The 17,779-nt window shown below is 40.4% G+C and overlaps 1 protein-coding gene across 1 annotated transcript in view; it reads right to left on the bottom strand.

The window, feature by feature from the left end:
- Nucleotides 1–454: 454 nt before the first annotated feature.
- LOC308037444 (bactericidal permeability-increasing protein-like) overlaps nucleotides 455–17,779 on the bottom strand; it is a gene marked incomplete at both ends in the record, with an annotated part of 27,158 nt that continues 9,833 nt past the window's right edge. Inside the window, 14 exons of the mRNA XM_080339235.1 lie at nucleotides 455–532; nucleotides 1,084–1,160; nucleotides 2,191–2,257; nucleotides 3,332–3,374; nucleotides 4,791–4,858; nucleotides 5,485–5,655; nucleotides 6,659–6,712; nucleotides 7,686–7,859; nucleotides 9,312–9,403; nucleotides 10,796–10,856; nucleotides 10,944–11,007; nucleotides 11,752–11,910; nucleotides 15,365–15,493; nucleotides 17,611–17,722. Of these exons, the coding sequence (XP_080195361.1) occupies nucleotides 455–532; nucleotides 1,084–1,160; nucleotides 2,191–2,257; nucleotides 3,332–3,374; nucleotides 4,791–4,858; nucleotides 5,485–5,655; nucleotides 6,659–6,712; nucleotides 7,686–7,859; nucleotides 9,312–9,403; nucleotides 10,796–10,856; nucleotides 10,944–11,007; nucleotides 11,752–11,910; nucleotides 15,365–15,493; nucleotides 17,611–17,722 (1,349 nt within the window). The remainder of the gene's footprint in view (nucleotides 533–1,083; nucleotides 1,161–2,190; nucleotides 2,258–3,331; nucleotides 3,375–4,790; nucleotides 4,859–5,484; nucleotides 5,656–6,658; nucleotides 6,713–7,685; nucleotides 7,860–9,311; nucleotides 9,404–10,795; nucleotides 10,857–10,943; nucleotides 11,008–11,751; nucleotides 11,911–15,364; nucleotides 15,494–17,610; nucleotides 17,723–17,779) is intronic.

Raw genomic sequence — 17,779 nt, 5'->3', positions numbered from 1 at the left:
TATGATTCTATAATTCAATGATAACTCATTGTATTTTATAAATCTGTTCCCACTCTTGGTATCTAGTTACAAAGGGGCAAATTGTGAAATTCTTATCAAGAATAAGGTCTCACTCCATATACAAAGTTTTGCTAACACTAATAGAGATAAATTAAACAATGCAAGAACCGGTTCCTAAAATTAATAAAATGTGGTGTCTATAATTCTAGTGAAAAGAACCAGTCACTCCTTATCAGGCTGCAACAAGTTTTCTAAAGCATTACTGACACTGTCAGCTGCACTCCCTACTAAAAGCCAGCAGATTCAGTTTGTGAAAAGTGATTATGACGTCTTACTAAAACACTAAAAATAGTAATGAAAAGCCATGCTTCTAATGTTATAACATCTACTCCCTACAAGCCAACAGAATGAAGACTACATTTTTCACTTATTTTTGTTTAAAAGTAAAGGGACATTAGGGGCGTCTGTGAAGGTCCTCATCTCCCCCTTCCTCATGCTTGTAGTGAACATCTGTGGAAATCACCAGATGACCCTGAGGAAAGAAGAATGTGTAAAATTACCTTAAATTTCAGATGGACATATTTAGGGGTCAGTTCTCTGGGACTAGACCCCATGGCAACCCCCTCACCAGGGCAGGAGACAAAAGTGCCTTCATGCCTCCTGAACTTTAGGGTAGGAATGGACTCTGATTAAAGTTAATACAACTCTCCAAAAGGCTGAGTAACACTTACTACAGAAACACTCAGGTTGCCTATAAACTTTCCTAGAGAACGTAGAGAATGGTCAGAGCAGTGAGAACTCACACACTCAATGCTCCGAATCCCTGTTGGGGGTAGCAGAGCTGTCCTTGTGGTGTCCCCATGCTGGCACACCCCAAAGGGCTAGTGCACCCTTGATAACCTATAACTGCTAGGGGTGGGGGGCAGAAGGCTCATTTCTGATCCAGAGTTTGGATTTTATATCTAGTGTATAGTTAAAGCTGTACTATAAAGAACATTTAGATCTACCCAACACAGAAACACAAACAAATGTGCAAGCCTGAAAAAGAAGCAATATTCTTTAACAAGAAATTGAGCTGCTTACCTGATTCATTTTTATTACAGGTCCAGTCAGGGTAGTGTCGGCCAAGTTAGGAAGGGGAAATCCTTTTCCTAGTTTATCTTTGAAAAGGACAAATATAAATACATTTTAATGTAATCATAAAATGCACTTCAGAAGCATCTTTTTCAAGGACTCAATTTGTTTTGCAGTTTCCCTCTAACCAACAGGCCTTGTGCCTCCCAAGGGAGCCATTATTCATACTTGCTAAAAAGCAAAAAATCCTGTGAAAAAGTTGCATACAAACCTCTTACAAGTTCTGAGCTGTCTGACACTGGGATCTGACCGACTTTGCTCCTCTCCAGATATCTGTCCCACAAGATCCGGTTTCTGCTGTTTCCCACACTTGACTCATTTTCCATCTTCCTTTCATTTTCTTCTCTACCTGATCCTCTAGTCCTATTGGTCCCGCTTATTCTCATCTATCTCTGCTTTCCTGAATCAAGCCCCAGCTTTATTCCTATTTGCTCTTCCAAACATCTGACTTTTGCATCCCTCACTTTCATTCTCTTTCCCTTCATCTCACTTCCTCAGCAGTCTCCTCACCTCTGTTAAGCTCACAAGCACCTTCTGTAGTTTTCAACCTGCTTTTTTCCACCTTCACCTCTTTCTTCATCATCCTTCTCTCTCTGCATCCCACTGAGTTGGCTGATTTTCTACTTTGTCCTGCCTGTGGCAGCAGGTGAAGCACAAAGGCAGGGGGAGGTGATAAAGTCAGAGATGACACCCCAAAGCCCCAAGATGTAAGTGTGCTTCTGCGCTTCCCCAGCCTGGGCCATTCTCTGGTCATGGCTTGACTTTGTGTCAGGACAAGACACAAGGATGTCTCAGTTCTGCTGCCACGCTGCATCCAGGGAAAAGGAAACTCAAGCCCAGTGTTCAGAAGGGAGCCGAGGCTTGCTCTGTCCCAGCCCCTGATCCAGGTGACTGAGGGACCAGGACTGAAGGCCAGCACAGAGTAGACCTGTCCAGATGTACCCAAATGGACAGAAAACTTCCCATATAACACAATCTTTAAAGCTGGGCACTGCCTTTTGGGGTTTCAGTCTTGTTTTCCCACCAACTGTGCTCCGAACTGGTGGCAATCCTTACCATTGATTACTGGGATCACTGCACTCCGTAAAGCATAAGACAGAAAATTCTCCACCAGTGACATCTGCTGTGTGGGGGAAGACACATATGGTGATTATTGTCTGATGCCTATGGGATAGCAGCTTGACAGGGTAGATGGACAGTTAGAACTGGAGTCATGTGCTAAAAGATCAGAACAGAGCTTGGCAGAGAAAATGTCAGGTAAAAAAGATATTTTTTTGTTTAAGTTGCTGCAGAAAAATGTAAAATATGCATGTCAAAGAAGTGTTCATTTTTCTCACAATAAGCTAAAATGAAGTTTGTGGGGTTTTTGTTTGTTTGTTTTTGTTTGTTTGGTTGGTTGATTGGTTTTGTTTTGCTTTCCCCCCCTGTATGTTAAGTATCTGGATTGAACCTCGAATTTAGGAATGAAACCTGTTCAACCCCATTTCGGCTGTTAGGACTCAAGTCTTAGAAGTGAACTGTTCCCTGGGTGGCAAGAACTGCCCCATCCTGGTGCTGTCTTATGCCACTGTGATTAACGCCCTCCTCCCTTTACTTATGTAGGTTGAGCTGAGCTGCTGCAGAGTCGCGCTGACTATTTCTCAGTCTGCAGTGAATGATGTAAGCAGTGGCATGGTGTTTCTTCTATTCCCTGTTTTTCACTCCCCTTTTTATGATATTTGGTTGAAGTGATTCAAGATAATTCCTAAAACTGAGGTTAAGCCTGGGTTTGTATTCACTCCAGCTGCTATGCCTACTCCATCCAGCTGTGAATTCAAGCTGGCTGTCAAAAACCGGCAGAAGAGGTGTGAGCCCCATGCCTGCCTTTGCGCTGCTGGACACAGAAGTGAGCAGAACAATGACTTGCTAGGTCATGCAGAGTCGGGAGGACATTTCTCTTTGTTTCAATTAATGTTGCAGGGTTATAACTTCCCAATATTTGGAGCCTCTGATGAGAAAAAAACCCCAACACTCCAAGAGGCAGTTCCTCTTACTGGAAAACAAAAAGCAGAGAATATACTATTTCAATGCAGAAAGAGTAGTGGCAGATGATACCCCCAAGACAGACCAAGAATTGTCCAGCAACAAGTTCAGATGAGTTTTTTTTATCCCTGAAGGGCTGAGCTACCTTTTCCAGGCACCAAAACCATCAACTTACATCAGAGAAGCCAAGAGTAGAGCGCAGCAGGGAGAACTGGAGCCTGAGGAAAATAAATAAAAGAGGATTCACTAGAAAGGATGCAAGCACAAGTTTTGCACCCTGCTTGAAGATTCACTTGTGGAATTTCATACTGATTTCTTGCTGATTCACATATTCATCTTTTCCAAATACCCTTTGATTCCCAACAACTTTTAATCAAAATTGGCAAAATTACAAATGAATTCTAGAATCACTGGGATCTTTCTGATACTAATCTCTTCCTACAGTCCCATGTAGCCCTGGGCTGTGGCTATTAAGATTTGGGAAATAAAATTCTTCTGGAATTTCAGTTTCCTGCAATGGCTGAACTACACTTTCCTCAAATGTTCATGACGGTTTGAATCAACTCATATCCATTCCTAACCATTATTATTTCCTAACTTTTTCCACTGATGCCTGTATGCATCATCAGTTCACTATAAATATAATCCCAGGGAAAACCAACATTTTGAAGAACAGAAGATCACACTACTGTGTCAAAAGCTCTGAGTGGCACCATTACTTCTTAAGCTTATACTGACAGGCTCTGATCACTCAAAGTCCTCTTTTCCTGTTAAAAAGGTCCAGTGACAAAAACTAAGAAAAGGCTGCTCAAATTTTTCTTTAATGAAAATGCAATAGGTTAAAAAATATTATATATTCTGGAATTCTGTCCCAACTTGGAGTATAAAGCTAAGAAGAGCAAACACTGGTGTTGGCTGCATGCTGGAAAGTCTGTGCCTCTACCTACCTGGTACATTTAGGGAGAAAGGGGCTGTAAACCCAGCCCAGATGGAAGTGCAAATAAACTCTGTTTTAAGACAGCTGAGAACACCCATAACTGTAGGTAACCACAAAACCAAAATGATCTAAGCGAAATCTAGAAAGCTCTGAGCTTTGCTTCAAACTACGCCTTTCTCGCCTCCTTTGTTTGATGGCATGGTGCCTGCTGTTGCAGTATATGCTATGTAGTCTCACCTTTCCCTTCCCCTCACGTGAAGGCACACAGAAAGCGAGTTACAGTGGTCCAGGGCAGTGTTTGCACTCTGCACTTCTGTTTCTGATGCTTGAACATGACATGGCAACAACATTTAGAGTGTCTCGAATAAACTACATTCTCCAGCATCAGCACAAACTGAAGCAGAAGCCTTTAAGATAACCAATAAACTGAACATTGTCATCCGGAAAGGTATTTAACCTACGGCAAGGGGTAGTATCATGTTGCACAAAAGACATGGTTGTGCCACAATATTATTATATTTCATCTGCAAGATTTAGGCCAACCAGTCAAAAGTATCTTAGAGCCCCTGTGAGAGAGAAGGCGACTCATTTTCTTTTCCTTATGGTGAAACAAGCACTGTCAAGCTGACGCAATGAAGTTCTGTCATGTCCTAATGTTGGGATCATAAACGTTGCTCTCTGAATTTTCCTTGGTTACCTCTTCAGAAGTAATGAGATAATCAACTTCTGTTTGGTTATTGTCAAATTGGCTCTGGTACTGGCTGTCTGCAGGGGAAAAAAACAAAACAGTCTTCTGTGACCATATCCACAGATAGATACCGTCTTAGATACAGGCACAAATGAAATTGCTTTTGTGATTGGAAACACAATGTCTAAACTTTAATTTGGTCAATACATGTAGATAGTGAAATAATTTGTGAATTTGCTGCTTTCTGCCAGCAACTGAGATTGCATGAGCAAACTGATAATACTGCCCTGATTGCATCCTTATCATTAGGACTATTTAAGTCCTTGCATGGCTAACATAATTGGTTCACTTTCAACCTACTGAAAAGATGTCTGGGGACACACTGAACTATTTTGTAACAAACGAGTTAGGAAGACTGATCACATTTTTATATAACACAATTAATTATTGAATAATCACTCGACCTCCCACATGGAAAAAAGGGCTTTCATAAGTAGTTCTCTGTACCTGCCTGTTAAATTCTACCGTATGTGGTGCATGTTTGCTCCCTGTGAAATACAACAGAACAGTAGGCATATATGTGGCAGACCAGTATATACTATTTTTATGCTGATCTCTATGGTTTTCAAAGGATTTGAAAGATTACTGTGTGATTTGTTCAGCTCCCAGCACTGAATGTTATTTTCTAGCTCATGTTACTTACTAGGTTCCCTGTAAAGATGTACTGAGTGGTTGAATTTGGCAGAACAGCAAATACGTCTACACAGCCAGTGATCTGCAGGATGCATCTGTCTGCATTTAAACTGATGGCAGGTGGTGATGTAGCCACCAGATTCAGCAGCACCAGGCACGCTGGTAGGTAACTCAGAGCAATCTGTGGAATTCCAAAGAGAGGACAAAATATTGAATGCAGAGTAAAGCTTTTCTTAAGCTACAATTTCTGTGCCTGCATCATGATCAGCTACTATATACCAATCCTCTTGTTAGTTAACCTATACTGAAAATACTTCATTTTAATTACACCAACTGAAATGACGAAATTAACATTGCATACACTCTGAGCTTCAGAGACCATAAACCAAATTATTACATTTTAGACCTACTGACATTGAACACATATAGAGAAATAACTTAAAGGTTGGTCCTGAAAGATGTATTTCAAGAGGTGAGGATTAGCACTGCATGTTAAAGACATGAGGGAAATTAGTGATTCCAGTAAAGCAACAAAAAAAATTACCCTGAGAATATAAAGGATTTGGAAAAGCTTTTATATAATAGAAAATATAATATAAAGAATTTGGAAAAGCCTTCCAAAAGAGTAAATATTTTGAATAATAGAGAAACTCCTAGAGCACAAAACTTTCAAAATTTCATAGTTTTATAATAAATGTTGCCATATTAGGGATTTTTAAAGCATCTCATAGTATCTTAATTTCTTGCATCATGTTTATAAAGTTAGTTCCTTGTGATTATTACTTCCCATTGTATATAATCTCTGGTGGTCATAAATCAGGTATCTCTGCACAGAGAAGTCAGGATGCCAACAGGAGAGAGACCATTGCCTTGAGCAGGAATAGGAGGAGACTGATCTCACAGATTTCTACCAATGAAGTCTTTGTAACTGTTTCAGAGACTGAGAGCAAATCCCACACTTAAGAGTGGTAGAGAATGACTAACGGGTAGTCTGATATAGTTAGGAAGAACATAGAGTTATGATGGGGTAGACATGTATGTTTGAATGTTTCATTAATCATAAACCTGCTTAGTTTCCTTGTCTCATTCAAACTTTTGCAAATGAGCTAGTACACAGATAGTATCCATACAGAACATTGGCTATTGCTCTTTCTTAAAAGGTCTTTACAAGTAAAAGTACCCACCGTAGGAACAAGACCTTTGAATAAGGCGGTATTTAGGTTGAAAGTAGTAGCAAGCTGTAAACGAATGAAATAAATTAGATCATTATATCAGCCTGAAAATGAGGTTTCTCTTGGGAAAAAAAAATCCCACATCCTGTTTACTTTAATTTTAGATAATCCACTTATGCTTTAATTTAGTATTTCCTTGCCCCAGAATGATTCCTAGGGAACACACAGTGCTCTGCAGGTCATGAGACAGATTTCTCATGGACACATTTCACAAGCACGTACCAGTGAACAAGCATTATTCTCTGAAAGAACAGCCATGGCATCCTGCTCACTTCCTGCCTTTGGGACTTTCTTAGATGAAAGACACTGAATCTGTCAGAGGCAGGACTCAAAAATCTCATTTGCCCTTTTGCTGCTGACCACTGTGATGATGTTTCTCAGTGCCATCTGTGTCACCAATGATTATAAAGACTCTCTTAGCACTCTTTCAGTTAGCAAAACTTCTTGGAAGCTCTGATGATTAATGCCAGTGTGGAAACAGCATTTCTGAGAGAAGTCTTGTATGTTCTTCGCCCACAGCTGAAAGCTTAGTTCCCTTGTATCTGCTTCTTCCCTGATTCTGCTGCTTGGTTAAGTGCGAAGGCTTGTAGCTCTCAACACAGCAAATACATTTATTGTGGGCCTCTATGCAGCAGACTGTGGCTTCAGTACACTTTTTCCTGTCTCACCCTTTCCTATGTGGAATCCATGCAGAGAAAGCTCTTTTTCGTTCTTTCTGCCACTGCTTGCATGCCAGCTCTGTGATGTTCATATCTGTCATTCCTTGTCCAGAGCTGCCAAGAAGTTCATGCTTAGGTCTGAGGAAGGCTTTGACTATTTAAAATGATGACATCCAGAATGAATGTCACGAATCCCTCCTACAAGTAGGAGAAGTGTGACTCAAATCTGTGTGAAATGGCAAACATAGCGTGTTAATCTCCTTCGCTGACTATCCATGCTGCTGATAGCTGTAATTCTACTATGTGCAAATTATACTCACCTCTTTGGATATGGTGATGTTAAAGGCCCCTGCTCTGTAGTAAGCCAGTGAAGCAGACTTAAGAAAATAACTGGAGACTCCCAGGTATAGCATGGAATCACCCTGGTTTGGGAGAGCAAATGGAGCTGGCGCAAAGGGAGGGTCTGTGTGATTCCCTACTGGATAGACTGTGCCCTGCAAAGAGTCATTATCATGTATTTCTAGTTGTACACATTCTTATCTGTCAGAGTGCATTAACAGCGGTTGAACAGAAAGAATTCTTCCTAATATGAAGAAAATCTTGACATTAAAAAAAACCCTAAAGTAATCAAATCACAATTTCCTTTCTCTTGTGGAAAAGACAGGTTTGGTAATTCAATTCTAAGGGTGACATTTCAAAGAAATCTTCAGGCACACTCCAAAAACACTGGAAGTTGCTTAGGACAGACACAAAGGAGCCTTTTATACCACCTAATGCTTAGCCCTGGCCCAGCTGCCAGTCCTCCAAGACCTAGTCTGGGTGCTGCACAGGTGTGGGAGCTTGGCTCACTTATATGAAGAAAATAATTCTTAAAATGTTAGAAGGTATGTGCGCACAGGGCATGTAAGACAAGAAAAGTAACAGCAGACGATAAGTAGTCTCATTACTCACACTGTAATGGTTAGTAGCTGAAAGATTCAACAGGAAAAACACTGACAAGGAAGGGAAGGGAAGGGAAAAGGGAAAAGGGAAAAGGGAAAAGGGAAAAGGGAAAAGGGAAAGTTGAGAGAGCTGGAAGATGGCAATTCATAACCATCAAGAATCAGTCTGTTCCATGGAGCACTGAAGACCAGTAACTTCCTTAACTGATTAATAACTGATATACAGAGACTCATCCAGTATCTCATTGGGGTGTCTGCATGATAAAGCTTAGCCTTTAAGTTCTAGTTAGCTAGAGTAGCTGATAAATAATCGCCTAGTACTTTCAAGCTATGTATATCCTGCTTGCAGAATGTTTTTGCGGGCAGTAAAGTTGCCTGAACAAAATAACCAAGAGGGAGCATTTCAGCCATAGCTCTAGCACATCTTTCTTAAGTGAAGTTAGTTCTGAGAGCCATGGGAATGCTCTGAATTACAAGGACTGTTGAAGCCGCTGGAAAAGCTGAGTATTGCTGAGATATCTCTTGCCAACAAAGATGAAAAATAGTTTAAAAAAGCAACTGCTTTGTCACGCTCAAGGACTGTTTGTGACAAGTTTCTTTTTTTGGGTATGACCTATACATACAAGATGCTGAGTGACCTCAAAACAAATACTTTGGACTGCAATCACATTGGTAGCCCTCATGAATTATGTAGCACCAGTAATAGGCGATGATCAAGCAGCAGTGGAAGAGCTGTGGATGTAAAGAACACTTTTATGCTGTTTATAAAGCACCTTTGAAGGGTCTCAACTCCGAAATAATTTAATTCCAAATAATAGCTTTCATTAATTAACAAATGCAATTAATTTACTAAATCAACATTCTCGTGACCAAAATGTCTGAATGTCTTATTGCTTTTCTAATGAAATATTGGAGAGGCCGAGTAATACTGTAGTGAAAGAAAACAAATCAACACAAAAGAGAATCAGAAGAGTCCTAGAAAGACTGATATTAGAGACAAATTACCTTCAAATCCAAGTTCATGTGTGATTTGAAGACTGCTGGAGAACTAACTAGGGAATAGTCTATTTGTGCAAAGGCATCAATCTGGTTTAAGACTAAAAGAATTATGGACAAAACAGAACAGCTGTTATTATAAAAACAAGTCACAAACAGTTTTGGTTTAATTAAAGACAAACACATTATAGAAATGACAAATCTGAAGAAGAGGGATTGTGGGAGAAGGAAGAAGAAAACAAAAAACTTGTTATAAAAGTGAGAGTATTCTACCTGAAAAACTCACCAATTCCTCCTGGTTTAGGCCTTATTCTGTTGTTCACAATGAGTGTCTAGGGCAGAGTCCCTGTTTTTGTTATGTGTTTGCACTCATCTATGATTAACGAAATACTGGTAAATCCTACTAAATACTTTGGAAGATGACATTAGCACATTTTCACACATATTAGTGTTGAAGACAAGGGATGTTTGTTCACAACAATAGAGAGTACTTTATCAACATGATTGAAGACTTTTTCTGAAAGGTGCTCACATGCAGCTTCAGTCTGATTTGTTATTTTTGATCAGACTGTAAAGTCTGTTCACACTGTATAAAAATCAGATGAGTTTAAAGAGAAATAGTGAATTCACATAGAGATTATGAACTCAATATGACAGAGCATGTTGGAGAGCTCTTGAGTGTCAAGTGTTCAGGTATGTGCTGCATAAGAATGTATTTTTGATGACTATGATTTTCAGTAATATTTGCCACTGCTTGGCACATGGCAGGTATAGGCCATTTTAGGAAAAAGAACAGTCTATTTACTCTGCTTCTGAACAGAATAGCAAATAACAGAAATAGCCGCAATGCAATGTGAAGAGTGGGAATAAACTCTCTGATCTAAATTATAAGACTTAGGTGAATTAAGTAAATTTGCACTGTCAAAAACCTAAAAATAATCTGATTCCTAGAAAAAAAAAACAACATCAACAAAAAAAGGATAAACAAACAAACAAATGAATAAATAAATAAATAAATGCTGTGAGATTTATTATAGAAGTTAAAATCTTATATATAAGTATCTGCTTTTTGGACACACATATCTATTGTCTTCATGTCTCTGCAAGAGTGACACAGGAATTGTTAATGGTGTGAAGAGAAACATACTTAGTGTGACACTGTCTTCCTGCAGCATCGTGTTATCTCATTGAACTCAAGTTCAAAACAAGCTGTACTAAGTTTACGAGGTTTTACAGGGACGTTTGCTATCTCAGGTTTTCTTATGTCCACAGTACCAAGAGCACAAAGCATCAGCATGAAAATATTAATCTCAGAAATCTAAGAAAACAACACACGTCACCGACAACAGACTGAAAGATTATAGGTGACCCACTATGGATACAAAAGGAATATGAATATTGTATATAAGGTGCACGTAAGAGATTTCTAGGGTGGACTCTGTAATAGGTTAAGGTATAGATTTGAGCAATATGAAAATTACTCAGCAACTCACCCTTATGTTTTTTTAGGTGTGCATCCATCATTTGGATTTTGTATTTGATATTTAGGCAGAGCTATATGAAAAGAGAGACAAATCAGAAATGCAAGTGCTGTATTTCATCTCCTCCCTTCACTAGCCGAAACCATCTTTGCAAACTTACGTTTTTATCCAATTTGGTATGAATGAGCTTCTCAAGATAACCAGACAGAAAGCTGTAGATCCAGCTGGAGGAAAGGAAACGGAAACAATTACTTTTTAGCATGGATCGAAAGATGAAATCTGGCAGACTGGGATGTCAATGTCATTTATATTAATGAGATGATGCAAATACAGTTATATAGGTAGACTGTGCAGTTGACTTTTTATTAATTTGTGTGTCTCAGACAAACACTAGGGGTTCTCAGTCTTGTAAGAGCTACTTAAAAGGCAATCTGCAAAGTAGTGAATGCTCATGCTAACGTGTTGATAAACAATACTGAAACAGCCATATTTTGTCTTTCAGTAAGACAAAAAAAAATCTAGAAAATAAAAATGAGGAGAACTACAAGCATTGTTTCATGCTCTCTTTTGGAAGTTTTATTCTGAAATTGTAGGTCAGCTTGTCAAAAGGCATAATCAGTCTAGACCACCGCCATAGCTGTAAACCTCTATTTGCAATCTTGTATTTTTTAATATGCCTAAATGGCATTTTTTTTCATATGCAGTATGTTTAGTCGGCTCATTTGTTGGCATACGCACAAAGACGTGTAGATTAACTGCACTTCATATGCTCAGCAAAGGAGGCTGGTTTTGAAAACAGACCTCTAAAAATCTGTTTTCACAGCCTTTGGTAGTTGGTCCTTACTTGTATCCTCCTTACTTGTATCCTACTTATTTGTATCCCTAAAACTCAAAATTTGAAAAGTGACCCTTCTGCTACAAACTCTGCTATTTCCCACAGAGTAATTAGAAAAATCTACTGTACATACCTAGATTCTCCATTTAACTTGACTTTTATGCTATTAATGCTCATCTGGCAATTGTGTAGCAGCATGGACAAGCGGCCTGTGCTGTCCCTTGACACGTTGAAGATAACTGCAATAAACAGTCCTGAGATAGACACAGTTATGTCTCCTTGGTCTTTGCTGCTTGGAGGAAAAAAAAGCCAACCTCAGTCAAGGAAACATCTGCTTTAAGGGAACAATCTAAAAAACTACCTGTAAATCAAGCTTGAAACGACTTTTTGCTTCTATTATCTAGAAGGGTGAATGGTTTTTCTAGGGATTAAAGCAGATTACAGACATGCATGGTATTAAAAAGCAGATTATATGTGTGAGTTTCCAGGACATTAATTTTCCACTGTTGTGCAGGATTTGACAAGTTTGCAAAAACATGACAATTCCACAGCAACACAAGACATTCCAGTCCTTCATGACAGATCACCCTGAAGGCCTCTGGGACTGCAGTAGCAGAAGCCAGTTAGCTAATACATCTGTAACCTGGTCTTTCTCAACTTCGCAGTTGTTCACTTTCCTCTTTCCTGTAACCATTTTCAATAACCCTTTAAAATGTACACATTCCTCCATTCTTTGTCCTGCCCCAAACCCATTCATTTTGTCTCCTTTCCGTAAAAAACCCCTCTAAGACCCCAACAAGAATATCCTTGTACGTAAATTCCAGCAAATTTAGGTATTAGGACTATGGCTAGGAATTGTAGAAGCTGTAGACCAACCAAGCAGGATACAAAGAGCTGAATGGATGTTAGAATAGCATTATAAAAACTGCATTTGCTGGAACAGAACTGGCACTGAAAGCATCACTTTTCACCCCTTCACCCTGATTACTCAGGTTTCTTTTCCCAGGCATTACTACAGTGGCTGCACCACACTACAGAGAAAGAGCCCAGCCAACATGAAGCTCAAAACTCGAGTCTCTCAGCTCTCCTCTTTATTTTTCAAGCTAGGGGAAAGAAGTTGTAATCCCAAAAGATCCATCTTAACCAAACCACAAACCACAGACTACCCCTAACCAAACCAGTGAGTAGTATGGCCTGTCACAAAGTCCTTCCCACCACCACTACCATTTTCAATCCCACCTTTCAGTCTGTATATGTGCATTAAGTGGCTATCTTGAGGAAGCACCACCCTTCAGACCCTCATTTTCCAGTCCCTAAACAAACCCTCATCCCAGAAGCCATTAGGAAAAGCAGATCACAGAATCACAGAATGTTAGGGATTGGAAGGGACCTCGAATGATCATCTAGTCCAATCCCCCTGCCGGAGCAGGAACACCTAGGTGAGGTTACACAGGAATGTGTCCAGGTGGGTTTTGAATGTCTCCAGAGCACATCATATGTGAATGTCTCCACAACACCCCTGGGCAGCCTGTTCTAGTGCTCTGGAACCCTCACCGAGAAGAAGTTTCTTCTCATATTTAAGTGGAACCTCCTGTGTTTCAGTTTGTATCCATTGCCCCTTGTCCTCTCATTGGTTGTCACTGAGAAGAGCCTGGCTCCATCCCCATGACATTCACTCTTTACATATTTATAAACATTAATGAGGTCATCTCTCAGTCTCCTCCAAGCTAGAGACCCAGCTCCCTCAGCCTCTTCTCATAAGGAGATGCTCCACTCCCTTAATCATCTTTGTGGCTCTGCACACCTGGAGGGTTGTGCAGCAACGAGACAGGTTAGTTGGAGAGTTTGTGGCATCACCATCCTTGGCTAAACATCACCACTAGACAGTTGACCTGGTCTAGTCTGGTGACTGCTCTGTTTTGAGCAGGAGGCTGGACAAAATGACTTCCAGAGATCCTTCCAACCCAGGTTTACCCATACTTCAGTGAGAGTGACCATTGAAAAAGGATCTCAGCTCTCCTACTCCCTTTTTGGGTTGCTTAGGAGATGAGGACATGCCCAGCTACTTAGGTCCTCTGTTCCTGCACCCTTATATGAGCTCTTCTTCAGGAGGACTCCTGATTCACCAAGGCATGGTCTCAGCTCCAGGCCTCCAGGACTAAAGGGCCTGCCAGGAGATTTTGTGACTGGCAGAGTGCTCTGGGACACAGTGGAGAGGAGGGCTACAGTCAGAGCTGGAAAAGCAGGGATAACACTATCATAACTCAAAAGCTGTGATAAGACCCATCTTACTGACCCTGGAAACAGCCCAGGAGGGGTTGTCAATGGTCTCTCTCGGAAAGCTCATTTTCAGCTGGCCCCTCTTAGTGTGCTAGGCTGAAAGCAACATGTAGGACTAAGGAATGGACGGGATGAAGAGTAGGGCATATTCTGGATCTGTCTAAACCTACAGCCACTCAAAACATCACATTGAACAGAGCAGCACAGATTGTTCTTTCTGGCCCTCAAAAAGGCAAGAAAAACCCTTCACCCCCCTTCACTCCACCAAAACCAGCTTTGACCACTTCCACCACGATCTGCTCTGACAAATCCTGCATACAAGCTCCCTGTTTCCCTTGCTGTCTGTGAAGTCTTTGGAGTTTTATACATCTGCGGTCCCTCTAGATTATGCCCATGTCCTTATCCTTCAGCAGGAGGGAGAGGTGTTTGGGAACAACTGCTTTGCCCTGCTGAACACAGTTTCCTTTTCCTAACAATACCAGTATGACAGAAGGAACAACAGACAGTGACAGCAGTTTCCAGCCACTAGTACTGAGACAAAATGCAGAACTGCATGTCTGTGCTCTTTTGAGATCAGGACATGCTGTGAAACTTGAAGCCTGGTGTGGTGATCCATCTTGCTGTACTATCTGGCTTGCGAATAGAGCAACACCTACTGCTGTTACCAGTTACTTCATGAACCCAAATTGTAGAGATCAGCACCTTGCAAACTTTTCTGATATCCCAGAAGTTTTAGCCCTCCAGCCCCCGAGAAAATCTATAATATTATACTAAAATTCTATAGCAAAAATGCTGAGATAAAATTGCAAAAATCACCATGCAATCATGCCATTAAAGACAATCTGATACTGCACAGGCTCATGAAGCTAACTCAGTTTTTGACAGCAAGTCGAATTCTGGAGTTTTCAACATTCTGAATGTTTGGTGTTGTGACAGTGCCCTTTCTTTAATAGGACAGCTTTGGAAGACAATATACACTGTACCAGCAAATAGATAATTAGCTGTAGAGTCAACCTTCCAGTTATACTGTGCAAAGAAAATAACAAACGTGGCCATTGCAAACTCTGTGATCCTGAATATTCATGTAATATCATGTAATACAGAGTCTGGGCAAATTGAGCATGCTAACAGATGTCTGACCAGATACTTCCCAAAGGGAAAACTTGTGGAGCAGAATAATTAAAAAAAAGAAAAAAAGCAACAAACAAACACCCCCCCCCCCAACAAACAAACAACAAAATCAAACAAATGAACAAAACCAACCAACAAAAAAATCCTCAAACCCCAAAGCATTAGTTGGCAGAGGATGTTTCCGTCTTTAGAAGGTTATTCAAATAGATTGTTGTTAAATGATAAAGCATATTTGACCTGAAAAATAATAATTGCCAACTAGATTTCTGATTTTCATTTGCAGTCCTTCTCCCAGAGCTGCCCCCTGCACCTTCATTGCACTGTACAATACTTACAGCAGCCACGTGTTCATTCTCCAGTCTGCACTGATGGTAGCAGAAGCATTTGCCACTGACAGACTAATACCAGTGTCAGGAATAAAGGAAGCAGAAGTTTCTGGCAAATCTACAGCATTAATTCTGAGCCTACAGAATACAGAAAGGGGGATATTAGACTGCATGTCAAAAGAGGAAACAGGACTTGTGATCACTGAAACCCCTTCTGCTATAAAAGGCAAAGTCTATGCTTCGGTAAAAGAATTTCTCAGAAATGACTGACCATTGTATATTTTAGGACAGACAGACACCTGCACCATTACACTTAGTAGCATCCTTGGAAAAACAATCCTTGGTATCTAGCCAGGGACAAAAAGGATGCCTGGCGAAAACAAAAACCTTCCCTTGGAAGAAAAACTATTTAAAGTGAAACATGCTTGCTAGGGGAAAAAAAGTGTGTGTTAAACCCAGATGCTACATCTATAAATAAATCCAGGTTGTCTGAATGCTAGCATTTGCTGAAGAACATCGAAGTTTCTCTTTCCTCATTCTGTATTCCCTCCCCTGCCTCAGCAAAAGGCTCTGGGGAGGATCCATTTTTCTAAACAAAATCTTACTTGAGGATTTCCCTGCCAAAACAGATGTTTCTGATCCTCAAGGACATTGTCTTGCAAATGAGTGTGTTGAACTGAGCTGAATATTATAAAGATATCAGCTGTAATCTTATCGTGTAGTACACATTCCTCATTGTTTCCTGATATCTGGCAGAGATCTCTGAAACAAATGCCTTTAATCTACTTTCCCTAGGGCAGAAGGCACCAGCTACTTTTAGGTAAAATGACCATAATTTTCCAATAACATCTTGGGCAGTAAGGCTGCCTTTAGTAATCTTGTTTGCAGTGCGCTAAAATCAGATTATCCACTAGGAAAATGGCCAATTTCAAGAACTATGGTTGAGAGAATGACCTGGCGTCTTTAAGATCATATAAAAATTTAGGTTGGGATGGCACCTCAGGAGATTTTCTATTTCACCCCCCTACTCAAAGCTGGGCCAAGTCAGGCCTTGCCTACTCCAATCTTGAACACCTCCAAGGTGGAGATTCCCCAGCCTCTTTGGGCCCTTGTTCTGGTGCTCCCGAGAATTTTTTCCTAACTTTTAATGGGAACTTTTCTTGATGTAACTTACATCTGTTGCCCATTATCCTCTCCCTGTGCACCTCCAGGAAGAATCTGGCTCCATATTTTCTATAATCACCACCCAGCACATAGTGGAAGACATGCAGTAAGACACACACACCTCAACCCCCATAGTCTCTTCATTTCTAGCTTGTCCAAACACAGCTCCTTCAGATGTGTAGGGAATTAAGGTCACAAGGATGGTATAATACAGTGAAGCCTGCCAGAAATCAGGCTATTTAGAAAATATTGGGTATAGACAAAGGATGCAGGCCCTATCCAGCAGAAAGTACATGCAATCTCTCAGACTGGTATTTCTTGCTCTGGGTAATTTGTAAAGAAAAAGAAGTAAAACGCTAATGAGCAGCAGAGTTTGGCTTGAAAGTAATATTCAAACACCAGAAGTTTCCGTTTTCCTGTTTTAGCTTATTGGAAGATGGGGTTGAAGGCTGTAGAAAAACCTGCTTTTCTATTTGTCTCCTTATTTGGAGAAATTGTAGGAAACTCTGTGAAACTGTTTTTCTAATGGCTGCTCCTGGTATGATGATTTTCCTCAGCAGGAAATAGGTGTCAATCCTTATCCAATCAAAATGCTGATTTACCATTGTAAATCCATCCCAAAAGATTCTGTAAAAGTCATCTTCCTGCCATGTCAACCCAGATATACCATCTGCCTGCAAACATTGTCATCTTATCCCTTCGTCAGCTTTTTGTCATCAAACACAAGCAAATTGTTTTTACTGCTACAAGTCCTTCGTAGCAGCAGACTTAATAGCACCAATTCCACCCTGTTTCCCACCCATTTCTCCTGCTGTATCATAGCTGTGTTTACACCTGTCTTGCCTCAAACTCTGACACAAACGTAGTAAAAAACCAGCCAAGGTGCTCCTTCAGAAGCTTTCTAAAGCTCATCTCTGAGTGAGGTAGAGGGAAGTACTTAAAAAACAAATCAATGTTTGAGCAGTGGGAACAGAGTTAGATGAATCATTAAAATTTTACACTGAACAAAAAAATGGCTGCAGAATTATTACTATGGAGTAATAATGAGCTGTTTCATCCTAAAACTTTGAAATGTTATTTCTTTTACTTACCTGGAAATGACATAGTTGACCTTAACAAATGAGAAACTCTCCTGCCCACTCCAGCTTGGGAAGGTCTCTCTCAGTACTGCTTGTTTCAGGAGCTCCATCCCAATCCTCCTGCCTACAAGGGGACAGAAGAAAGCACATGCCTTGCAGACTGGATTCAGCCACCTAAAGG

The sequence above is a fragment of the Nesoenas mayeri genome, assembly GCF_963082525.1.
Source record: "Nesoenas mayeri genome assembly, chromosome: 1".
Classification (NCBI taxonomy): Eukaryota; Metazoa; Chordata; class Aves; order Columbiformes; family Columbidae; genus Nesoenas; species Nesoenas mayeri.
Note: the sequence above shows the minus strand (reverse complement) of the source record. Positions and strands in the feature narration are given on the sequence as shown.